Raw genomic sequence first — 27979 nt, 5'->3', positions numbered from 1 at the left:
TTAGAGCCATGTAAGCCAAAAAGTCTACTAAATAATCCCTTCAAACCAACTTCTTCAAACCAAGTTTTGAAGGGATCATCAGTAATTCTGTTTTTTTTTTACTTCCATCACTGCCTCCTGTACCTAGGAGATGATGGGGAAACGGAGTTTGATCGTGCCCACCAGCACATAATCAGAAATACACTACCTGTGATTTGACCACAGAGGTGGCCGACAGGACTATGGGGTGAAAGAGGAAAGAGCGGGAGCAAATCCGTTAAGGGGATTTGAGCGGGATCCCTGCCTACAGTGACTTGTGTGTGGAGTCAGACTGCACGCTATGACACGGCTCATTATCAGCCTGCAACTTGCTGCGAGCGGGTCACGTGAAAGCAGAGGTCAGCGGTGCTTACAGGTGGGCTGGACCGTAAGGTGACATGCAACCCGCAGCAATAGCTTTGCCACATCTCAATATCATTCTCATGTTTTATGTAACACTTCAAATGTCAGCTCAACATTGAGGAAAAGCTCATATTTGGATCTTTAAGGATTTTTCTGGTTTAAACAAGTGCATTTGAGGCATAATGCTGGTTACCATAAACAACCTTATTCTTTTGCTTTTTTTTTTTAATGCCAGTGATTTCAGCAAGTCTATAAAATCATTACAAATCACACTGTACAAGATGGATCTAATAATTTTGGGTAGGACATATTGTATAGTTATTATAGAATAATAAAATGTCATCAGCATGTGTTAAGTGGAAACCAAACAGAGCAAGATGAATCTCATTTTGGCAATTGTGGTTTTTATGTGGGTTGAAAAAAAAAGAAGAGGAAGCGAAAGGAGAATAAGGACATGGCCATGGCAAGGGAAAAGAGGCCAACATTGCAAGCCAATTTTGTAAATGGAGCTAGAGGTAAGTAGTACAATACGCCATTTCATGTTGCATTTTTATTGGCTAGTCAGTAGACATAGGTTGTAGCAGCAATTTTCAGTCCATCTTTGGTCGCAAGACCGTGACAGCGGCCATTTTTGAAAATCTGTGTGCAAATTTTTAGGATCCACGACCCCAGAAATCACCATGATTGGTCATCTTTCGTCTGGGACAGCCCAAAATCTTACAATGTGTACTGGGCATTAGGTTAAGGTGAGGCACTTACAATGAAAGTGAATGGGGCCATTTTTTGAAAAGTAAAAATTGGTGCTGGCGAGTATATGAGACTGTCAATCGCCAGTTAGCCGGTAACATTTTTATAAATTCACACAATGCAAAATTGTGAGAACATGAATGTGAACGACGTTCGCGGCAGATGACAGGCCAGTGCTGCATCTTCGCAAAAGTTTTAGCCATGCCAATTTAAATATTAATGCTCAAGAAGATGCGAAAGGGAACTCAATTCATTACTCACATGCTGTGTGGGAAGTTACAGTGGGCAGAACAAGTATTTGATACACTGATGATTTTGCAGGTTTTCCTACTTACAAAGCATGTAGAAGTCTGTAATTTTTATCACAGGTACACTTCAACTGAACAAACAAAAATTGCTGGTCTCAACAAAAGTCCAGAAATTCACATTGTATTATTTTTTAATAATTATTTTGCATTTTATTGCATGACAGACCTGTTCGTTTTTCTTTAAGAAGCCCTCCTGTTCTCCACTAATTACCTGTATTAACTGCACCTGTTTGAACTCGTTACCTGTATAAAAGACACCTGTCCACACACTCAATCAAACAGACTCCAACCTCTCCACAATGGCCAAGACAAGATAGCTGTGTAAGAACATCAGGGATAAAGTTGTAGACCTGCACAAGGCTAGGATGGGCTACAGGACAACAGACAAGCAGCTTGGTGAGAAGGCGAGAACTGTTGGCGCAATTTTTAGAAAATGGAAGAAGTTCAAGATGACGGTCAATCTCCCTCGGCCTGGGCACCATGCAAGATCTCACCTCGTAGGGCATCAATGATCATGAGGAAGGTGAGGTATCAGCCTAGAACTACATGGCAGGACCTGGTCAATGACCTGAAGAGAGCTGGGACCACAGTCTCAAAGAAAACCATTAGGAACACACTATGCCGTCATGGATTAAAATCCTGCAGCGCACGCAAGGTCCCCCTGCTCAAGCCAGCACATGTCCAGGCCCGTCTGAAGATTGCCAATGACAAGCTGGATGATCCTGAGGAGGAATGGGAGAAGGTCATGTGGTCTGATGAGACAAAAATAGAGCTTTTTGGTCTAAACTCCACTCGCCGCGTTTGGAGGAAGAAGAAGGATGAGTACAACCCCAAGAACACCATCCCAACCGTGAAGCATGGAGGTGGAAACATCAATTTTTGGGGATGCTTTTCTGCGAAGGGGACAGGACTACTTCACCGTATTGAGGGGAGGATGGATGGGGCCATGTATCGCGAGATCTTGGCCAACAACCTCCTTCCCTCAGTAAGAGCATTGAAGATGGGTCGTGGCTGGGTCTTCCAGCATGACAACGACCCGAAACACACAGCCAGGGTAACTAAGAAATGTGGCTCCATAAGAAGCATCTCAAGGTTCTGGAGTGGCCTAGCCAGTCTCCAGGCCTGAACCCAATAGAGAATCTTTGGAGGGAGCTGAAAGTCCGTATTGCCCAGCGACAGCCCCGAAACCTGAAGGATCTGGAGAAGATCTGTATGGAGGAGTGGGCCAAAATCCCTGCTGCAGTGTGCGCAAACCTGGTCAAGAACTACAGGAAACGCATGATCTCTGTAATAGCAAACAAAGGTTTCTGTACCAAATATTAAGTTCTGCTATTCTGATGTATCAAATACTTATGTCTTGCAATAAAATGCAAATTAATAACTTAAAAATCATACAATGTGATTTTCTGGATTTTTGTTTTAGATTCCGTCACTCAAAAAACAGACTTCTACATGCTTTGTAAGTGGGCAAACCTGCAGAATCAGCAGTGTATCAAATACTTGTTCTCCCCACTCTATGTGTGCAAACATCTTATAAAATCAGCGCACAAATACTGAGTGCACTTCTTGCAAGTGAACAGACATTCAAACAAAATTGTCAAAATGTCCATCTTGGAAAGTATCCTTGTAAACATAACACAGCCGGTTATGGCTTTAGTGAACGTAAAGAAAAGAGTTGAGAAATAAAACACATGTGTAACAGTGCATTAGCTCTTAAAAGTGACAGCAGCCTAATATTCCTGCTGCCGTCTGTGTTTTTAATGTTAATCAAACAACAAAAGACAAAAAAAATAAATCACTCATTGCTCTTGACTGAGTAACTATTATACTTTAATAAGGATTAATCTATGTTTCATGGCTGGTAAAACATATTTATGGCCATTACATTTCAAGTCACCAGCCATTGGCAGATGCAGTGTTGGGGAAAGTTACTTTGAAAAGTAATGCATTACAATATTGTGTTACTCCCTTAAAAAGTAACTAATTAAGATACTTAGTTACTTTTTAAGAGGCTTCAAGGGCGCAGCACTGCTTTGCTGTGCTGCCATTCTGGATAACGGAAGAAAAGGATGCCGGAAAAACCTAGTAATTTTTGCTCATGGTATAACTAAATCATCGAAGGTCAGCAGCAAGACATTGGTCAATAAAAGTAGATTAAATGGATAAAAATATTTGTTTTAGTTAACATTATTGGAGGTTTGCATAGTATTCTGATTTTGCATTTTACTGATTTTATTCATTTTGAGGAGTACTGAATCTTTGTGCAAATGAGATGAATAAATGCTCACATTTCATCTAGAACTATAATAACCATCATGTTTACACACAACGCCTCTGCACTTACTCTCGATTTTTCTCAACATGGGGACAGGAGAGATGTCAGTCAAATAAATTTGAAAAGTAATGAGTTCCTTTACTCGTTACTTGAAAAAGTAAACTGATTACGTAACTCAAATTACTTCCCCAACACTGGGCAGGTGTGACTGTTAGTTTCTAGATTTGCGTTGTCATGGTAACATTGTAAAATTGGATATAACATTACACATGAAAGTTTAAGCTTTTTCTTCGCACAATTTTTTTTAATTGTAGGCACAATTATTTGAATGTTAAAATGATTTAAAGTGATCTAAAAAAAAGGCCCCATTCAATTGTAGGCGTTTCACTGTAACGGTGAGATCACAGAAAAAAAAATGCTAAAAATGTATATTGTATTATTGTCAATAGTGTAGTAATGTATGAATCACAGCTTGCACAGCTTTCTGTTGGTCAATGCGGCAAATCAGTAAAAAACTTGAACCTGTTGAAATCTGCGTGTGGAAACCCACATGAAATTCTCAATCGTATGGATTGACAAATATGATTTTTTTGGGGGTAAATAAGCATTATGCTTATACTAATCTTAAATAAAAAAATTAAAATTAAAAATTGTGTCGCCAAAGTTACACCGCTTACCTCATTTTGGTCTCTTGTTTCTTGTTTCGATCGCTTCCCAAAAATACAAGCCAGGTCTGTTTTGCTGCGACTGGACAGGTCCTTTCCTGTGAGAAAAGGTTAAAAACATGGGAGACTTTTTATAGATCTTTGACATTATTCCACACAATAGAACATTTGTGTAAACATTTTGAGTTTTGCTTCATTGTAAGGGCAGCAGAGTTAATTTCAACCTGTCCTTCTGTCAAACTATCATGCACTACCAATTACATATTTAAAAAGACATTATTGATCATTACTTTCCAATTTAAAAGGGGAAACGTGTTTATGCATTTCACAAACGTCTGGAGAGATGAAAAGGAAATGTTTCCGGTCGCAACCTGTTGACAAATGGATATTTTTCTAGTGGCGTTGAACGGTGTAAACTATTGATTTTAATGGATAAGGGTCACAGGACAGTTTTGAACTCCTGCCGAGAGGAAAGGTTTAGAGGTAAAAAAGGGCACATTGCGTGGTCGCAGGGGATGAAACGGCTGAGGAAAAACAAACGGTGCAGGGCCGGCCCCACCTCACACCTCCCGTTTTCCAACAGCTCAAAGGCTCCAGGAGTGCCTGGGCGCCCGTCTCAGCCGCGAGTCCTGTTCGTACAGCTGCATCCTCTTCCTCCAAGCAGCTCCTGATAACACTCGCTTATTTATTGCTCTAGGGTCTTTTTCAGCGTGGCTTTCAAAGGGGAGACCTTGCCTTCAAGTAACCAAGGTATCCTGTAAGCAGTCTAAACAAAAGGCCAGGCCGAACAAGCTTTCCACTGATCATAGTGGACATCAAGTGGAGCCTAAAAATGACCTTTTTACTTTTGGAAAAGAGATCTATCAACTAACAAAGGTTAGTTTTGGGTGTAACTACAAGTGCCACAGAAAACCTTTAGAGGATTAACTCAACCAAAAAGGAACATTTGAATCATGTACTGATTGAAACTTCTGTCATTAAAGTGTAACTTCAGTGATTTAGCATTAGGCTTTGTGTATCAGTAGAAACCCGGTAGTATATTCAAATGATGGTATTTCCCCCCCTCATATCCCCCTGAGACGAGAGAATTATGCATTTTATTTCTGGAAAAAATCCTCTGATGACGCAAATATCGTCATTTTGAATCATCTGAGGATTTTTTGGCCAGAGGCTAAAGACTACAGCCACTAGATGGAGCTGTTCCACATGGTATCAACCCGCCCATAGGGGAGAGATCTCACGCACAGGCGGCCGCACAGACAATCATAACGGAGCGCGGTGCAGAGTAAAGTGAGTGTTTCAACTTTTCAATGAATTCCTGTGATAGTTTAGCTTCCATATGCGATCTGAAAACGTGCCAGACTGACGCTTTACGTTACCTCAGCTCGAATGAAATCTGACACTGCTGCGACTGTGCCGACTTTCGTTCGGCTCACTCACACTTTATTGAAAAGACACGTTCAGTTTTTAATTGTAGTGTTTATTCTCTAACTGAACAAAATTATTGTATTACTATGAAGATCAAAACGACAGTGTATGGAGTGGCCTCGTAGGGCAGCGAAACAAGTGCATTCTGGGAGTTGTTGTCTTTCATCCACATGAGACAAAAATAAATTCTGTCTTTTCTCAGTCTCGAAGGCACCAAATTCAAAAATAATTTCACATTTCTACTGCACAAATGACAGTTTAATTACAAAGCTTAATGCTAAATCACTGAAGTTACCCTTTAATTACTCATCCTCATGTCATTCCAAACTCCTTCGGAACACAAATTAAGATATTTTTGATGAAATCCGAGGGGTTTCTGAACCAGTCACAGGCAGCAACGTCAATGCAACTTCCAAGGCCCACAAAGGTAGCAAAGACATCGTTAAAATAGTCCATGTGACTACAGTGTAGGGCTGTAATCAACCAAAGAAAATCTTGGTCGACTGAAGTCCTGAAATTTTCGACTAAAAATCGACTAAAAATTACGTTAGGAAAAAAAACGTTAAATTAATTAGCTGCACACTGTGCGCAGTACTTGGTAGCCTTGTTGTCTGCCTAAATGAATTATAAATAAATATAAACTAGTAGGCTATTTGCAGTATATTAAATCGTTTATAAGCTGATTATTTTGCACTGAAACGAGTCAGACACACGAGTCTGTCGGCTCTGACAGCATTGCATCACGTGCACCTGCGCAATATAATAGCCTATGATTTCCGAAAATATAGTCCTATGTTGTCAACTATTGATATCATCACAAGAACTTTTGAGGAATATACAACATCATTTAGACAATTGTTATTGTCATATGTATTATAATTGACAGATAGTATCATTTCAGCCGCTCTGTGCAGCTCGAACATAGGAGCTCAGCTCACCTTCGCAGCTGAGACACGAATAGACTATTAACTTAAAGCTTTTACTCTTAAACAAAAGGCACATCCACTTTAATAAAAAAGGAATATTTATTAAACAAACCAGATCAAGAGCAGAAAAAACGCTCACAATTAAATAAATAATACAGCAAACTACCGGTACTTCAATCGGTCTCTCTTATCCAGTGGGTTGTGCTAATCCAAAAGAAGTGAAAACAAGGGGGGTGTTCTGAAGACAGAATGTTACCAGTGAAACAGGGGTGCTCTGAAAACACCCCCATTAGCAATTAGTGCTTTCCACCTGATGAAATGAACACGGCAAAACTGAGAGTACAGATCCACTTTTGCGGCACGACTGAAGCGTGGTGTTGTGACGCTTCCCCTCATGTGTATATTGATGGGCGTTCCTCAAATTTACCGCTATGGGCATGCGCAAGTGTTTCGCTAGTCCTTTGTTTTTCATTCCCCACTGGCTCAAACGCACGCCCATCAACATACACATGAGGGGAAGCGTCACAACACCACGCTTCAGTCGTGCCACAAAAGTGGATCAAGTTCTGACTCATCCTGTCTACTTACAAAAAAGGCCAAAAATATATCTTTGGGGAAAAAAAAAAACAGTGCTGTCAAAATTAGTGCAAGGCATGCGATTCATATTTTCAGTTTTAACGTGTTAAAAATATTTAACGCAATTACCGCAGCATCCGTTTTTCTATCATCCTTTGGCTAGCATTACATTATATGATCACGCTCTTATGCATGCTTATATCATTTAAGCGTGACAAGACAAAGAGAATGTGTTGTCTGTGAATGTCCTGTCTATGTCACACACACACACACACACACACACACACACACACACACACACACACACACACACACACACACACACACACACACACACACACACACACACACACACACACACACACACACACACACACACACACACACACACACACACACACACACACACACACACACACACACACACACACACACACACACACACACACACACACACACACACACACACACACACACACACACACGACAGTATCAGAACAGAATTATGCCAAATCGCCTGTTTTATCAAGTATTCTCATAAGAGCAGTCTTAAATGAGTTAAATAACATCTTAAATTACCTTAAAGAGTTGTGAGAAAATCAGATGCATGTGACAGCGCATCAGATCGGCGTCATGATCGAAAGGTGACAGCAGCCTAATAAACCAGTTGCTATGATGTCTGTCATTAATTTTAATCAAAGAATAAAAAGCTATCAGAGAAGATTGTTGCTTTAAAGGGTAACCCAACCCCTGGTCAGAGCCTAACTCCACCCACTGGCAATATTATAAAAAAATGCTGGAAAAGTGGTCGAGCCCAGCAGAGACAGAGGGGACGAACCGAGGGCGGGGCTGAGCGGGGGGCATGCACCTGAGACCCGCAGTGATGGATTGATTGACAGTTGTCAGTCAGACTCGCAAAGATACAGAGTGACTGGAGTGACGCCAGTAGCTTTGCAATGGAGCGGCCATTCGAAGAGGACTTATCTCCCCCACCTTCACCTGAAGTGGAGGAGGGTGAATTGTCTGTGGACACAGGGCCGCTGGCTCAAACTGCGATCTTAACTCCCGATGCCGACGATGCTACCGAAGCAGCAACGATGCTACCGAAGCAGCAACGCAAGAGAGAATGGAACCACTGACCTAATCTATGAACAGTCAAATCCTGATACTGAATGCCACTAAAAATAGATCAGATACATGCAATGTATTTATATTCAAATGAACTGAATCAATAGGCAGAGCAGGACCAATAAGTTAAAATCGAATAGCCTATTATAAACAGATTTCCTCAAATAAAAGTTAGACTATCTACGCAAGCACGTTACGGTATTGTTGTGCGTTACCACGGCAACCACTTGTGTGTCAAGGTTTGAAAGCATGTCTCATGTATGAAAAGTATCTATACACACGACGGACGGCAAAAATAGCGCAAGAAAAGCTTGACGTGTACTGACAACTGCCTTATTTAACCGTATTTTCGTCATTAGAATGTAAATAGCAAGTTTCAAGTGAGTTTCATTCATAATGTTTCTACTTCATGTAACATGAGAGTTCATTCTGGAGTGAAGCAGTTCTCATGTGATCAAAACATTTCTTAGGGCGTGGTGAGCTCGTGCCAGGGGTGTGGGTAGTGAGCCGTTGGAAGAGCTAACATGCGTCACGATGGCAAACAACATCCAATAGGACAATTTAACTGCAGTAGCCACCGTCCAACCTTAAGAGGGCACTAATAAAGCCCAAGTCTTGTAGATCATTAACTAAAAAAAGTTGTTTTAGGGTTTAGTTACCCTTCAATTAGCATTAATTAATAATTTATGCAGTTAAGAAAGGCGTTTAATGACTTCAACTTTAATACATTTCTGTATATGTCTAACAGGTAGGAAGACCACAGGTAAATATGAGATTTATAATAATGGGTTAATGTGAAGATTGTTTTAAAGGGGTCATAGAATGGTACATGCACTTTTACAAGTTGATTATACGGAAATGTGTGTTGGCAGTGCCTGTACACAACCATCCTATAATGATAAAAATACATCCAGTGTTTTTTTTTAATCTCCTTATATATTTTCCCCTGTCTCAAATCGAGCCGTCTGATCGTGTGACGTTACACGGTGTACGCCCCTCCTAAGATTGTTGATTGACAGCAGCGTTTCAACACAGACCCGCCCTGAGCGAGCTGACATCAGTCCGCCATTGTTGATACGCTGGAGCAGAATGGCGTCTAAGCGATTGTGGTGTTGTGTTGTTGGGTGTAATAACGAACACAGCAGTCATTTTGATGTTCCTAAATCCGAACCGCTGAAGACCCAGTGGCTGCGGAGTTGTTTTAGAAGGGAATATTCCCCCAGATCAACGTCAATGTTTGTGCGAATCATTTCTCAGCAGACTGCTTTATAAACGAGCGTCAGTATAAAGCAGGTTTTGCTAATAAGCTGCTCTTGAAAAAAGGATTGTGTTCCTGCTGCACCTCAGGAAGATGTGAGTGTAACGTTTTATTAACCTTTATATTAATCTTTGCAAATCGCTTGCATGCTTCACAATGAATGAGGCTAAAGTTTACAGGGTAAGTTACATTACGGCATGCTTTCTGTGTATGACGTTCTCAATATAATTCATAATCCCACGTTTATAATGAACAACGCGTTATGTTTGTTATTACAAACTGTGTACTCCGGTGATAAAGTTAACGTGGTAACACTACACTAAGCTTACTTTTGTACATGGTTTATAACGGTGTCTGTTACTGATTAAGAAGTAATGTAAAAAAAAAATCTTATAACATAACATCAATCTGTCAATGAACTAACATATACATCAGTAAACACATAGCAACTACGCTACTCTGCCAGTACAAAGATAGATCAAAGTGACATGACGTTAACCAACCATTCAGAAACGTCCTGTTCGAACTTCGATGGGTTCGTCATCTGTTCCTGGTCCGACTCCGGTTCAAAATGATAAGGTTGCTCAGATGTTTCCTCAGAGACTCCCGTTGCCATTATTTCTCGAAAATATACCCTCAAATGTTGTCAAGGCAACACTCCACGTGTGTTGTGGTGTTGTGTCGGGTCGAACCGAACGCCCCACAGAGCAGAGGGGGCGGGGTGAGCAAAGCTCATTATCATTTAAAGTCACATACACTGAAATGACTTGCTGAAAACTGAGCTGGTTTTGACCAGGTAAAATGAGTGTTTTCTTACAATACTAATGAGAATTTTTAATTAAAGTATATTACAAACTTTTCATTTAGACACTAAAGAATCATATTAACTTGTACAAAAATGTCATTCTATGACCCCTTTAAGTTCACTTAAAAGCTGCAAGTCCGCAAGTTTTGCCTTTTGTCGCCATCTCTGTTGAAAATCTGGAACTCCAGTTAGTTGCGGAATGATTATATTTACGTGGGTTGTGGATATTCACGGCTCATCAGCGCAGATGAATCTAAAGGCTGATTTATACTTCTGTGTCAGACCTACGCCGTATCCTCTACGGCGCAAGTTACGCGTTGGTTTTCATTTATACTTCTGCGTTGTTGTCTGCGTCAATATGCAATTCCACATGCAGACCGTTAGTTGGCAGTGTCTACGGGAATGTTGATGGTAACCCAGAGTATCAAGGCAAACGGCGAAGAAGCATGTTTACATTGTCGGAGTCAAGTCAACTTTAAGTCAAGTCAAGTCAACTTTATTTATATAGCGCTTTTAACAATGTAGATTGTTTCAAAGCAGCTTTACAGTGTTAGACAGGAAAATAATGCAGCATAATTTTATTCAGCTGTATAGCCATTCTGGAAAAATTTCAAGTATCATACAGTGACAGTGTGGGCTTTAGATTAATAATTTGATCAGTAATTTAGTTTAAATGGTTAATTTAGTTTATTATTTAGATGTATTTCGATGTTTAGTTGAAAAATTTTGTGTCCCCAACTGAGCACGCCAAGCCAGAGGCAACAGTGGCAAGGAAACCAAAACCCCATCAGGTGACCTAATGGAGAAAAATAAACCTTGGGAGAAACCAGGCTCAGTCGGGGTGCCAGTTCTCCTCTGGCCAATTAACAAACAGCGTATTATTATTATTCTGGCAGTTTTACAGCTCGGAGGTCATAATAGATCAGAATATTCGAGGGACCGGGGGCAACATGCTGGAGACGGGTTTATTGAGGATGATGTTGATTAAATAATTATTAAAGTGCAATATTCGAATGATCGGAGGCAACACGCAGGAGACGGGTTTATTGAGATGCCGTGTCGATGAGGCAGTTTCAGGGGGAGTCTAATCACGGTCTCCCAGACACTTATCAGCAGCCGTCATGGCGACAGATATCGGCTTTTCTTGCGGCTTGAGTTGTTGTATGTAATACAAATTAAGCATCTCTAGTTGATTAGTAGAGTTACAAAAGAGGCGATCTGGCGCTGGAATGCATTTTTTAAATCATGCCGAGTGCTCGTGACGCTTTTTTCAGTATCGGCTCATGCACAGACAAGCGCTTCAATCGATTGCTGTTGCGGAGACCATTCATTCCGTTGAAATCACAAAACGAAATAAACCCTAATGTGTCCCTGTTCTTGATATACAATCACTGATTAACATCTTTGGTTTTAATGAGAAAATAAATAAACTATACACAGCGGATCTATGTATTTATTCACTAACATAAACAATCGCTGCACAACAAAATATTGTGTTATATAGCAGATATAAGGATGAAACTATCATCCCATTTCTGGACACACACATTCCTATCGCAGATTTATTTATTTATTGACCTGAGGGAGGGGTTCTGGCAGACCAATCACGGCGCTTGCGGTCCGCGTAGAATTGACGCGTTTTTACATTTTTGGAGAGGTGCGCGTCAGGGTACGTCGTAGGGTACGCGCGCATCACACAGCCTACGGCGTACACTCGACGCCGAAGTATAAATTGGCCTTAAGGAGTAATATATGTGGGCTGTCACTGCACCGGTGTGGATACTGTACTTCGGAATTACAGATACTACACTATGTCTTGGAAGTACGACCAAAATAATAAGTTTCACCGAAAAAAGTACAAGTAACATGTCTGCCACTTTTGTTCTGACTGAGGGGGGGAAAAAGCAGAAATAAATGAAGCTACCATCAGTGATTAAATCTAACGATCGATTAGCTCATAATTTACATAAAACCATGCAAATTATTAGTATCGTTATACCTCGTTCTAAATTTGTTAATGTTAACAACATTAGGATTGCGTGCCTATGTGTATTTATTGTGTATTGGCGTTTTTTCTGTACAGTCTAATCTTTTGATTTTGACTACGGGTGAATCTCCAGTTGTCACTGATGATTGTTGTTTGGACCTTTCTGGATTACAATCCGCCATCAAAATTATAAATGTAATTATTCCAGTTGCTGTGAGGAACATGCGATACGCTCCTCACATGCAATACTGCTACTAGCCGGAATCCTTCTTTATGTATACAGACGTGACGTAACGACGCAAAGACATGCTCGAATTTCCCGCGGAAATCCACCAGTACCACTAATAACACATTATTACCGTTGTGAATCGGGGCTAAGATGAGGAGATCGTTTTGAACACTGGCTGGTTATGTACTTGCTCAATTTGAGTTTGGATCGTTTTTAACCAAAAAGTGTTATCGACAGCAGCTTTAAATTAAAAGTTGTTATTTTTTTAAAGCCTAATGTTGAAATTGATATAGCTTTCAGTTATACTATAATGTTGAATGTCTATCATGTAACGTTTTTTAAATAATCTATTACATCGAGACAGTAGCCGTATTAGCGTCAGTGATACTGGCCTTCATTCATAAAAAGATGCCATTTCAACAAATAGTTAAAATATAGTCTTTAAGTTGTTTCTACACTAATTTGGAGAGTAACTGAAATTACAAATATATATATATATATATATATATATATATATATATATATATATATATATATATATATATATATATATATATATATATATATATATATATATATATATATATATATATATATATATATATATATATATATATATATATATTTTTTTTTTTTTTTTTTTTTTTTTTTTTTTTTTTTTTGTTGTTTTTTTTGTTAAACGAATAAATCCTGATTAATACAGAAAAAAAATGTGTGGTTATGTAATTTTTTCAATCGATTGACAGCACTAAAATAAATAAGTGATGTCCGATTACCTGTGGCAGTTGTTTTCACAAGTTCCCACTTACAAATGATCGAATAGAGTAAAAGAGTAATAAAAAAAAAAAATTGGGGTGCTGTCCGAGAGGAGGCCCAAACACGGAGTGCTGCCCTTTATCCCCTACTGGGAATAGGAACCAGGCAAGAGTGAGTCGTCGGGGTGGCGAAGGGATGCAGAAAACGGTTGAGGTAATTCGGTGGGACATTTGTGTATATAATATATGCCTCTCTCGACCTGATTAGATAGACCATTTGAACGTGTTCCACCCGACCTTTGTTTATAAAACATATGTCGCTTGAATTCTGCAATCTCTCGAGATGCAGACATGCAAAATGCTGACAATTGCTTAGTTATTGACACTTGGCCTGCATTCGAAAATCTTTATTTGAAAATGGCAACATTTTTATTTTTAGAATCTTTATTTGAATATGGCAATGGGATCCCTAGTTCTACAATATTTCTATGATTAAATCACTGACAGAGACTCCTCCCCCATCAGCCAATTACTGTGTGTGCATAGTTAGTAAGCATGTCGACATCATCCATAGCAACGAGGTTAAACCCACCCTTTCTCTTAGCTGAAGGCTTCTCTCTGTTCCCTAGTAAAAGTCGGTCACCGCAGCTTTGTGAATGTATTAAGAGGAATACCCAAGAACTTTTACTGCTTTTTAGGAGAACTCTTAGTGGTGAGATCAAATGTTTTGTGAATACGGCCCCAGACATTTATTTTCTTTAAATAACAAGAAAATGAGTGTTGTCATTGCTTTAAAAGGCTTCACCGGGTGTATGGTGCCCTTTTTGCTTAACTTTGTCATTTTAGAGATTGACAGTCCCAGTCATCATTTACTGTGATTATATTGAAAGTAGTAATACATTTTAACTTTAAAGCATTTTTATTTTATTTTTATGATTATCATTTTGTTTTTAAGCGTCGGTGAGTGGCAGTATAGTCTAGCGGTGCACATGAGGTTATGAAATCCCGTTGGGAGCAAGGTCACTGTTGAGATGGCAACGAATGTGACGGAACTCTGGCCAAACCAGATTAGCAATCACAGAGGCTTTTTTGGATCGACTTCCTAATCTGACAAGTGAAATACTAATTGACTGCCCCATAAGACACCTGGATAAGATCTAAGCTTTTCAGTTGCAATTAAATGAACAAAGAAAAAGGCTTTTCTGGAACAAGAAGTGAAGGTGACAAAAACGATCAGGAGGTGTTCTTTTAACTGCTTAAATAGCAATGATGAAAATATCATACGCACTGGTTTGTTTCTCAAAAGAAATTGGGTTAATTATTAATGAACGGGTCCAAAATTGTTCCGTTCATCTGTGTAACAGCTTGACCCACTCAGATGATGAAGTGCTTGCAGTTCAGCTCACATCAAGAAATGCTGGATCAGTTGATAAATGGGCAGCCAATTAAATCTGGGTTACTGGTTTACGCTGCTTGTGTCTGAGATGGGTGCTGGAGACGCTGGTGCCTTTCTCCTGTTCTGAAAGCCATCAATCTTTGAAACAAGCTACCTCCAACCTGTCTAGAGCGGTGCTCAGCTTGCTTCCATTCTAAAGGATCAGTCCAAAATCACTTATTAAAAATGACATTAAAAAAAATTGTAGAAATATATGCAGTTGCACCTTTATTATCTTTTGTCAGGATATGAATCAACAACAAGAGACCTCTATACACTACATTTAAGGTTGCTAATATTATAGTCAAACATTTGGACAACGTCTCATTATTACTGTTTTTTGAAAAAATAGTGAAGTCATCTAACTAGTATTGGAATTATTTGACTAGAAAAACATTTGCTTAGATAAAAGGAATATGTGATTTCTAGTCCAATTAAAATGAATACAAATACATACAAATATAAAAAAGACATTAAAATTATTGTTTTTGTAGAAAGTTCTGTTTTTTAAATATATTCATACCTTACCATTCAAAGGTTTGGGGGGCAGTAAGATTTAAGGTTTTTTTTTTGCAAGGATGCGTTCATTTGATCGGTTTTGAAAGTAAAGACATTCATAATGGTATATAAGATTTCGGTCACACTTCAAATTAGGGTCCAATTCTCAATATTAATTACGACTTTTGCCTCAAACTCCTAATTACTTCTTACTAATAGTTAGAAGGGTAGTTTGTAAGTTTAGGTATTGGGTAGGATTACGGGATGTAGAATATGGTCATGCAGAATAAGGCATTAATATGTGCTTTATAAGTACTAATAAACAGCCAATCGCCTAGTAATATGCATGCTAATAATAAGCAACTAGTTAATAGTGAGAATGGGACCTAAACTAAAGTGTAACCAATATTTTGAATTCAAAAATAAATGCTGTTCTTTTGAATTTTCTATTCATCAAAGAACCCTGAAAAACTGTAGCATTGTTTCCATATTATCAATGTTGATACTTTCAACATTCATAATAAAAGGTTGCTTGAGCAGTAAGTGGCAGCTTTGCATCACAGGAATAAATGACATTCTAAGATATATTCAAATAGAAAATCATTTTAAATTGTAATATTTCACAATATTATTGCTTTTACTGTATATTTGACCAAATAATTGCAGCCTAGGTGAACTAATAATAGCAATAATTTATATTAATATTAAAGAAACTAGATCAAAAGATTGTCCACTTTTTATCACAACTGTATTGTGGTAGTTTACCGTTTAATGGACTCCAGACTAACTAATGTTTAAAAGTGTAAATGTAAATACTTCAGATATAACTAATTTATCTCTGTTAAATCCATTAAAAGCCTTAACCTGGCAACGGCTTTGGTGGGGCGTACCTGGGAAACGTACAAAGGGTGAGGCCATCTGTGGGTTACAGACCAACTAATATCAGCAAAAGGTGATCCAATCAACAAAGCCTCCACGGGGGACATGGGCGGAAACCCCACGCGCTACACAACGAGACAATTGCCATGACAACAAACTACAAATCCATTAGCAGTTGTAACAACCAGTGTCACGCCTGCAATTTCAAAGACAGTTAGACATCTTAGTTCCACTTTCAGACACAGCAACATAAATCCCAAACAGACTGTTATGGATCAAATTACTGACATCACACATTCAGAGAACAGAGTCGTCTACTGAGAATTCATGTATCAATACAGCATCCCATTGCTATATTTTTACTGTTAAAGAGTTAGTCCACCTAAAAATTAATTCTGATATTTATGTTGTTTCAAGCATGCATTTTTTTCTTCTACAGAACGCAAAAAAATGATATTTTGAAAAATTTCCGTAACCAAAAACAGCTTTGGTTCCCATTGACTTACATTGTATTTTTTTTAACAAATAAACAAAGTCATACAGGTTTGAATGAAATGAGGGTCAGGAAATGATAACAGAATGTTTATTTTTGGGTGGCCCATCTCTTTAACCTCTAAATGGTGATGCTTTTACAATAGGGTGTCAATCACACCAAGAATAGAAAAAAAAAAACATTTTACTAATGAGCTTGAGGTGATGCTTTTTCACTTCAGGAAGACACAAAATGAGACTTATGGAGGCAGAGGGCAAAACAACCAATCAGAGCAGAGCTGAGGTCACGGACATGAGGTTAGCGAGGTAGCCCAATTGCCACGGGGGGTCGTGATGAGGTTGTGTAAGACGTCCATTCTGTCTCATGAGACATGAGACCCATCCACTGAAAGTACGGTCTTCCTTCTTGTAGTTAAACAAAGGCTTTAAACAAAGACAACAACAACATTGTTCTGGATGCAGTGTTATCTGTGAGACTCATCAGGTGCTGATTGAGACCTTTTTGAGAAGTAAGTGCACTGGCCCGTGCTCCTCACAGGAAACAGGAAGTCAAGCTTAGGAGCGGTATGCTACGGTGTCCTCTCAGGTGATGAGACATCGAGTTTTTTCCCAACATTCCTGGCATTTTTTATAAACATCCATCATGGAAAATAAGACAAGGTCTAAAAATACTACCCGTAAAAGTGTCATAGCATCATGGATGTTTAGACCTGAGGCCAAATAAATTTCCCACTCATAGAGACCACCAACAAACATCAGGCCGCCCTGCTTTCCATGCTGGGAAGGATGTGAGCCATTCAGCAGAGGTCAACTCTACGTGACAAAACATTCAGGGAGATTGATCAACTGCCTGATCAGACTCAGGTTACTTGTTTGTCTACACGATAGTCAGAAAACATGAAGCGACTCCCTGTACTAGGGGCGACCCAGGCTGCTGGTTAAGCTGACCGCCAACTCGATCATGCTGATCTACTGCAGCAGTGACCCGTGAGCTTTTACTACATACGCCAAAGCATACAAGGTTCAGCTTCTGAACACAGGAAGTGATGGAAGGGGGGCTTTATTTATAAAGGAAATTGAAAAATAATACCCAAAAAAAAAACCTGGCTTTGCTGCATGAATGTTTTTCAAATTATCACGTCATGTAGGTTATTTAAAAATAAAAAAACAACAACCTTTCACCGCCTGACTTAAAGGGATAGTTAACCCAAAAATGAAAATTGTCATCACTTACTCACCTTCATGTTGTTCCACCTGTAGGAGTTTCTTTCTTCTGCTGAACACAAATGAAAATCTTTTAAAGAATATTGTAACCAGACAGTTGACGGTAGCCATTGACTTCCATAGTATTTGTTTTCCCTACAATGGAAGTCAAGGGCTACCATCAACTGTTTGATTACCAACATTCCTTAAAATATAATTTGTGTTCAAAAGAAGACAGAACTTCATACAGGTTTGGAACAACGTGAGGCTGAGTAAGTGATGACAATTTTCATTTTTGGGTGAACTATCCATTTAAATAGACAAACCTGCCTATGTAGAGATCAACTCAAGTCATCTCTTCCCAGACAGACCAATCAATCACCAAATATAGGCACACAAATAAAAAAATGTTTCTTTTTCAATAAAATTATAAGAAAACTATTCACTCTACAGGAGTGGTTCTCAACCAGAGGGGCTTAAGATGACTTAAAAAAAAAGACAAAAGCATTAATATAAGACAAATCAATAGGGATGGGAATCTTTTGGTACCTCGTGATTCGATTAAAAATCGATTTTTGATTTTGAACCAAATTTTTAATCCAATTTATGCATAGATTTGATTCTAGTTTACAGTTGTGTTACGTTTTCTAGCTACAGTTTAATAGGTCTTGAAGAAGAAAAAAAATCCCTCTGAATTAAATGTGAACCTTGAAATGCATTTTGTTTCTTCCCATTTTAGTCAACCCAATATTATAAAACAAATCCCATTTAAGCTGACTGCAATCATTATACTCATGACTGCCATTTTTATTTTATTTTTGATATTAAAAATAGGAACAAAGAGGCAAATTACAAACAATAGGACAAATACAATAGAAACAAAATATGTTTTTCAGGTACAGTAGCTTAGGTTTATTTAACATGTCATGTAGTAAATACTACATATAATACTACTAAATAGAATGGTCGAATGTAAAAATAAAACACTAATATGAATTAAATATAAATTGATTCGTATTAAAAGATACAAAAGTTAATCAGTCAAAAAGTAGTGAGTGATTTTTGTATTAACATTAATTAAACGGATCTGATTTTCTCGTAACGGTTCACGCTCGCGTAGAACATAACAGACTGAGTTTACGTGAATACTCCACACACGATATGCTTTTTGACATAATTGCGTGTATTTGACTATTCAAGCACAATTAGTTGTGAAAGAGAATTGAATTCGGGATTGCATGCATCAGAGCTCCCCGAATTAAGTCCTTTTTGTGATTAATAACACTCTAATGAGTCAATAACGGAGTAGTACTGAGAAGTTAAAGAAATGTAACACTTTAGAAATTGATTTTTGACATTTGTGAATCAATACAAATCGGTAGAAGATAGAAATGGCAATTCATATGTAAAACTACTTTTTCCCCCACACCTACAAAACAAATTTTCTTTGAAAAAAAAAAACAGAATTCCCACTGTCTTGAAACCCTGGTTATATAAGGAAGCCAACATTAAAAAGTGTGATTTCTAGCCCTGGAAAAATCCTGTAACACTCATTCATTATTATATATATATATATATATATATACACACACACAATATATTTTATCACGTACAAACTGTGAGAAATTTAATTATTGTAATGTAAATAATTATTTAAAAAATTTGAACATCACAAAAAACTGTCATGGGGCCTTTGAATATTGTTGTGGACAACTGGCCTTGGAGTTAAAAAAGGTTGAGAACCACAGTTCTAGAAAAAGCTCTCAAAATACAGTAATGTCAGATGTGCAAGACGACACTGAATGGCTCACCTTTAGTGAATTTCATGTAATGGACCCTTTTCTTTGAGGTCTTTGATTTCTCTTCCAAACTAAATCCTTGATCCTGTGAGGGTGTGGGGTCTGAAAATACACAGCAAGATTAAAAATGTAATAAAAATAACCAGTACAAAAATGGCATTACACAATGTTTTTAACATAAGAGTGATTCACATGAAAAAGATAGGCTGTATACAACATTAAAATGACCACAAACCATAGCCCAGGTCATTTCAACATCACAATAGCACCACCTATTGAACATTAAGGAGACTACACACACAAACAACCCAACTGACTTTTTACACAAGTGGTGTTTTGCCTTTTATGTTCAAAATTCAGCTTACTGTCAGTGTGGTTCTGTCCATGGCAGTTGTTAAGGTCAGCAAGCAGTTGATTAAAATCATCCTGGTGGGCAATCCAGTTGTCCTAACACAAACCACCAAAAGGAAGATTGATGTGACCAAAAAAACTAACAAAAAAAAAGTTTAAAAGAGTAAAAAATGGCAAATGTTTCTCACCTCATTGTTTACAGCGGTGCCCAGACCCATCTTGTTGTTCTTGACTTTAACCTTAATGTTTTCTGTAGACCCCTGTTCAGTCTTGCCAAGACCCTGCCATGCAAACAAACCAGGAAAAACATGTGAGCACATGCAAATAATTAGAACTGTTCCATTTCCATTTCCACACAAGCAAGACATGTGCTGCGTCCGAAATCACATACTGTACAGTTCTTCTCAACTATTAAAAAAAAGAGTATGTTCTATATAGTATGAATGTGTGTAGAATTAAATAAATTAGGACATACTACATTTGCCATGTTGTCACTGTCATGTGACCTACGGCATCCGTACTGCCATTCACAAATCATCTCCCGTGGCCTCATGGAATAGTAAAGTCTCCATTGAATGCGCACTTTAGAATCTCACCAGAAGTAGTAAGTGATCTTTTTTATGAATACTATGAATTGACATACTACTCACCTCACATACTATATAATATGGAAGTATGCATGTTCAGACGCAGCGATCGAGTTTAAAAAATAAAAAAATATTCCAGTTCACTGATTTTCACCATGAATTCCAACTCATCCAACAAACAACATTAATTAAACAAAGTAATTTCAGCTCATCTCATTCTAAAATGTCAAATGGGAGGCCAGCAGAAAAAAAGTATATTGAAATAAAAGGAGAAATAAACCAAAAGCAATGATTACAAATTTTTAAATGCTGAAAAAGCCTTTGATTCAGCGAGCTGGACCCATCTCTACAAGTTATTACACAAATGTGGCCATCACAAAATTATAATTAGAAATATACAAGCACTTTATGATACACTAACTGCATATAAAGATTAATGGCTCTTTATCAAAATCATTTACTTTGGAAAGAGGCACCAGGCAAGGATGCCCAAGGTGCCCTCAGCTATTTGCACACTCTTTGGAAACCTTAGTACAAAGCATCAAACAGGATAAAACAATTCAAGTTATTAGTATAAAAGAAGTGGAACACAAAATAGCCTGCAATGCAGATGATATAATGATTTATCTTGGAGACCCAACCAAGTCCTTCTATATCTATTGCAATGTTTACCTGTAGAAATAACCGGAAGACAATTCACAGAATGGGACAAAATGCATTCACGATTCATTTGGCAAGGGAAAAGCCCAGAGTACGCTTTAAAACACTACAGCTGCCAAAGGAGCAGCGCAAATTAGGGCAGTGGAAAACTGGTGTGACCCACATTATCATGCTCAATGCAAGGATATGAAAAGTTGTAATACAAAGAATATCCCTTTACAAGCAGTATTAAGAGAGAGCAAATTATGACAATATACAGGGAGTGCAGAATTATTAGGCACGTTGATTTTCTGATCATATTTTTTTTCCAGGCACATTTGATCAATTCCAAACCACAGTAATCCTAATAACTACTATTGATTTAGTATTTAATAATGTATAAGTGATATATAATTGTTCATGAAGGCTGGAAATGAAAAACACCTTATATTCAGGTGTGCAGAATTATTAGGCATGTTTTCTTTTACAGATAAATTGAGCCAAAAAAGAGATTTAACTCAGACTGAAAAGTCAAAAAGTATTAAATGCCCATGAGAAGGATGCAATACTAATGCAATACTAGACATTGCAGTTAAGGCATGACCATTGGACAGTGAAATGCTCGTTGGGTCAGCAGGATCTGACAAAAACAGGTGGTGAAGAAAAGACACCTGTTAACTGCAAAAGAATTAAGAATTAAGGTGAAGAATTAAGGGTGAAACCATCAGGAACCCTTTAGTCTCCAGCGCATCCATTTTCCAGAGCTGCAACCTACCTGGAGTCTCCAGAAGTGCAAGGTGTCAGGATCTCAGAGACTTCAGTTAGGTAAAGAATCCTAAAAAATGACCCCCACTAGATAAGAATCACAAGCTGAAGTGTTGTAAAATACATGAAGAAGGTTTTTTTTATAGGCTTTATGGACAGATAGGTTGAGAGTGACTCTTGAAGGACCAGCACCACATCCTCTAGTACCACTGTTTGAAGAATTCATCTTCCAGAATCTGGCAGTACGTTTTGGGAGTTCCTTTTAGTCCATCCTGAAGTCCGTTTTGCAGAGATGGGCTAAAAATGAACTCCCAAAACGTACTGCCACAGTTATATATGACATTATATATGAGATATATATATATATATATATATATATATGTATATATTTACATATTGCCCCTTTTTTACATTTGAGCCCCTGCCCCTGACGAACTCTCTGCACGGCCCTGATCTATATCTATATCTATATCTATATCTATATCTCATATATATATATATATATATATATATATATATATATATATATATATATATATATATATATATATATATATATATATATATATATATATATATATATATATATATATTTATTATATTATACAATACACAAGGAATGTGTACAAGGTTTTTTTTTTTTTTAAAGTAAAGTTTTAAGTTTAAGTAAGGGTTTTCAATTCTTTTAAGTAAAATAAAGAAAGTATTGCAATAAAAAGTATTTTTTCTCCTTAATCTCTTGCTGTTCCTGTCGCCTAAGAATAGAATAACAAAAAACTGATGTGACAAGCCATCAGAACCGAACCGAACCGAGATATGTATTGAACCGTGGACTAACTGTATTGTTGCATCCCTAGTAAATACCTGATGGGTGTGCTTTTGGCAGCCAGTAATAAGGCAATTACACGTAAAGGGTTTAAACAAGAGAGACTCACATTAGATAACGGGATAGATGTGACAATAGAGATTAATATGACGTAAAATATGTACATTTCTGTTAATTTAAAGAAGGATGTGTTCCAGAAAATAAAATTGAGGAAATGAGTTGAATATCAGAAAGGTCTGATTTTGCTGCTACACATAAATGGGAGATTATTATGTAGAGAGATGTATTATGTTTGCACATATATAGGTACACATTAATGTGGATATATATGAATGAAGGACTAATATCTACATGAAAATATATGCATTTTTATTTATTTTTTGTATAAAAAAAAAGGACGAAAAAGGTTTAAAAACCTTTTACATTTAAAACACATTAGGCAATTGTTCTTGTCTTTATACTGTAAAGACAATTTATGATTGCATTGAGCACTATATGTTAATTGAAATGCGTTACAAAAAAAAAGATAAATAAATAAATAAATGAATAAATAAAAGCATGATTTGACAGTGTATTTATAATGTATATTAAAATATATCTCATGGGTCATGGCTTAACAATACAATTTCTTTCTTTGCCAGACCACGACACTATTCAAAATAAGTGAATAATTCAAATGAACCTTTATTAGTTTAATAGGTACTTTCAAGACTATCATAAATAGCTATGGAAATTTAACTCCTCATCTATGTCAGCCAGCTAGATAACATTGCCATGGCAAGCAACATATATGTAAAAGCAGAATTTAAAGGTGTTCAAAAGCAAGAATACATAAAGTTGAATCATGTTATTTAAGTCATAACATGTAGGTGGATTGACGAATTTAAGATTTATGTGTTGATTAATTGATTAAAAAATATAATTATAAAGACCTTAAATTATCTTACATTAAGGGATACAAGGTATTCCTCATGTTTTTAGAAACACTGGAACAAATGTTTGTTACTTCTACATTTGTTGCTTTGAAATATACTTTTTATTGATATAGAAAAAAATATATAAAGTAAATTTAAGATGTAGAGAATGTGCCAGCTGTCATGGCAAGTGAAAGATTTGTCAATTGGCTAAAACTCTCTCCAGCGTTCTTACACCTTTTGATTTTGAGTTTAATATTCCCTACACACATTTGGCATATGATTAATGCTTTACTTCATCACATTTTACCTTTCCTTTGGCCCAGCCCATACGTTCCAGCATCTTCTGTCCAAATTTTGACTCATCGTTGCTCCACGCGCTGTTTCTGGGGTCCACAGACCACTTCTGTTTACGACGTGCTAATAAAATATGGAAATTATGAGAGATGTAAGTTTTACAAACACTAAACAACTACGATAACAGATTTCATTTCATGTTATGTTTCTTTATCTCTATAGTTTATTTAGCCACTTCGGTCAAAAATGAGATAACGATACGGAGTGAATGCTCTCCGCATATAGTATGATTTCATAAAATACTTTCACTTCAAACCCACTAAATCTCAGCCTCAGCCCATTCAGACGCACCAGTACTTAGGTAGAAACCTATACATAGGAGCCTGACAAAATTGCTCATTTTAAAGAAAAACGTCAGACGGACTTAGAGGCTTTTGCATCTGAACTCATATTTATATATATATATATATATATATATATATATATATACACATACAGTGAGGAAAATAAGTATTTGAACACCCTGCTATTTTGCAAGTTCTCCCACTTAGAAATCATGGAGGGGTCAGAAATTGTCATCGTAGGTGCATGTCCACTGGGAGAGACATAATCTAAAAAAAATCCAGAAATCACAATGTATGATTTTTTAACTATTTATTTGTATGATACAGCTGCAAATAAGTATTTGAACACCTGTCTATCAGCTAGAATTCTGACCCTCAAAGACCTGTTAGTCTGCCTTTAAAATGTCCACCTCCACTCCATTTATTATCCTAAATTAGATGCACCTGTTTGAGGTCGTTAGCTGCATAAAGACACCTGTCCACCCCATACAATCAGTAAGAATACAACTACTAATATGGCTAAAACCAAAGAGCTGTCCAAAGACACTAGAGACAAAATTGTCCACCTCCACAAGGCTGAAAAGGGCTACGGGTAAATTGCCAAGCAGCTTGGTGAAAAAAGGTCCACTGTTGGAGCAATCATTAGAAAATGGAAGAAGCTAAACATGACTGTCAATCTCCCTCGGACTGGGGCTCCATGCAAGATTTCAACTCGTGGGGGTCTCAATGATCCTAAGAAAGGTGAGAAATCAGCCCAGAACTACACGGGAGGAGCTGGTCAATGACCTGAATAGAGCTGGGACCACCATTTCCAAGGTTACTGTTGGTAATACACTATGACGTCATGGTTTGAAATCATGCATGGCACGGAAGGTTCCCCTGCTTAAACCAGCACATGTCCAGGCCCATCTTAAGTTTGCCAATGACCATTTGGATGATCCAGAGGAGTCATGGGAGAAAGTCATGTGGTCAGATGAGACCAAAATAGAACTTTTTGGTCATAATTCCACTAAACGTGTTTAGAGGAAGAAGAATGATGAGTACCATCCCAAGAATACCATCCCTACTGTGAAGCATGGGGGTGGTAGCATCATGCTTTGGGGGTGTTTTTCTGCACATGGGACAGGGCGACTGCACTGTATTAAGGAGAGGATGACCGGGGCCATGTATTGCGAGATTTTGGGGAACAACCTCCTTCCCTCAGTTAGAGCATTGAAGATGGGTCGAGGCTGGGTCTTCCAACATGACAATGATCTGAAGCACACAGCCAGGAAAACCAAGGAGTGGCTCTGTAAGAAGCATATCATGGTTATGGCGTGGCCTAGCCAGTCTCCAGACCTAAACCCAATAGAGAATCTTTGGAGGGAGCTCAAACTCCGTGTTTCTCAGCGACAGGCCAGAAACCTGACTGATCTAGAGAAGATCTATGTGGAGGAGTGGGCCAAAATCCCTCCTGCAGTGTGTGCAAACCTGGTGAAAAACTACAGGAAACGTTTGACCTCTGTAATTGCAAACAAAGGCTACTGTACCAAATATTAACATTGATTTTCTCAGGTGTTCAAATACTTATTTGCAGCTGTATCATACAAATAAATAGTTAAAAAATCATACATTGTGATTTCTGGATTTTTTTTTTAGATTATGTCCCTCACAATGGACATGCACCTACGATGACAATTTCAGACCCCTCCATGATTTCTAAGTGGAAGAACTTGCAAAATAGCAGGGTGTTCAAATACTTATTTTCCTCACTGTGTGTATATATATATATATATATATATATATATATATATATATATATATATATATATATAGCATGACACAAGTCACAAGGCTATTGTGTCAAAGATGTACAGTATAAAGTACAGTATAAACGGAATTTGACAGCACTTGACAACTCTTCTTCTTTGATTTTTTTAACGGTCGCAGTGCATTACCGCCACCCTCAGGTTATGGATGATCTCTAATAGCTTACATGCTGTCATTATATGAAGAGAGAGGGAGGAAAAAACAATTTAATCCAGCTTGGTAGCTCTCAGAACCTGAAATAAATATTTAATTATTTTATGGCCTGACGATTTATTCAATATTTATTTTCGACTGAAAGTCTCTCCCATGTCCTCAATTTTCCTCTTGACTACTGCTCTTTCTCTATCATATTTATTACACATCATAACAACATGCTCTGCTGACTCAGGTACATTACAATTATTACGTAAACCAGTATCATGCTTGCCTAGTAGATGCAGAGTTTTGTTTAGTCCTGTGTGGTAGTGTGCCATTTGACAACTTGTGATTCGCCCTGATATTAAAGAGCCAATATGGCTAGCCTGCTAGCAAAAATGCTAAACAACTTGGGATGAATGCAAGAATGACTTTAATATACGATATTCATCCAAACCAAATGCACATCACTAATTCAATTTTACAAAAACTGCCAAATAATATTTTCAAACAAATAAAACTATCCTAAAATACATTCCAAATTGGAAACTCACGTTCGGCAAGCATGGACATCTTGGGGTCCTTGAACACATGGAGGAGGAACAGGCGGCAGGTTGTCCTATTTGTGCATGATTAAAAAAGATGTGCATGATTTTGCAGTTCATATCTGTGGTCTCAAGCATTACAATATTATTATATGATCGATAATTATTAAAAACGCCAACAAACTATATCATACACACCAATTTGGATTATTTACGCCATTAACAGAATACACGTCATCGTAGTTGAACACTTTTGTAACAGTAGGTGTCGCAAGTGTGTTAACTGCTCAGGATAATTTTTAGATTTTATTTTTTTTACATTAATAACTGCTCATGGAACTTATTTTAGCTTTTACAATTTTAGTTTAATTTCTTTAATGATATATATATATATATGTATAAATATATGTATAAATATATATATATATGTATAAATATATGTATAAATATATATATATATATATATATATATATATATATATATATATATATATATATATATATATATATATATATATATATATATATATATATATCCTTTTTTTTTTTCTTTTTTTTTGAAAACAGTGGTAGTGCTATCAAGATCTTAATATTAACATTTTATATAGTAATAACTGCATCTGACAAACTCTGGTTTCCATGGAACATCATTGTAATGCCTGGCCAAAGTTTCTTAAAATGATGTGCTGTTTTTAAAGTAATTAACAATAATATCAATGAAAATATTAAGTAAATGCGTATAAAAGAAAATCCCCATAAAGCAGTATAAGCCTTTATGTCCTCTGTTAATGTGGTCCTTAAGAACAAAGTTTCCTATGGAAAATGTTTTTACCGAGCACTTCCACAATGACTGTTACTCTCTCCAGTCTCTAAGCATTGAGCCGAGGATGAAGTGATTACCATAACAACCAATGCAGGTATATCAGATATTGACAACACTGTATGAACAAACAGATCAAATTTCATCACTTACAAAATTACACTGTGGGCAGT

At 37.3% G+C, this 27979-nt stretch overlaps 1 protein-coding gene across 1 annotated transcript in view; it reads right to left on the bottom strand.

Annotated features, from left to right (window-relative positions):
• Positions 1-27249, bottom strand: part of pinx1 (PIN2 (TERF1) interacting telomerase inhibitor 1) — a 43255-nt gene extending 16006 nt beyond the window's left edge. Inside the window, exons 1-6 of the mRNA XM_079831391.1 lie at positions 26996-27249; positions 24167-24276; positions 20314-20406; positions 20140-20221; positions 19787-19876; positions 4389-4474 (exon numbers count right to left, since the gene is read on the bottom strand). Coding sequence (XP_079687517.1) covers positions 4389-4474; positions 19787-19876; positions 20140-20221; positions 20314-20406; positions 24167-24276; positions 26996-27014 — 480 coding nt within the window. The 5' untranslated portion in view covers positions 27015-27249. The remainder of the gene's footprint in view (positions 1-4388; positions 4475-19786; positions 19877-20139; positions 20222-20313; positions 20407-24166; positions 24277-26995) is intronic.
• Positions 27250-27979: the final 730 nt, after the last annotated feature.

The sequence above is a fragment of the Gobio gobio genome (genome assembly GCF_949357685.1).
Source record: "Gobio gobio genome assembly, chromosome: 12".
NCBI classification, from domain to species: Eukaryota; Metazoa; Chordata; class Actinopteri; order Cypriniformes; family Gobionidae; genus Gobio; species Gobio gobio.
Note: the sequence above shows the minus strand (reverse complement) of the source record. Positions and strands in the feature narration are given on the sequence as shown.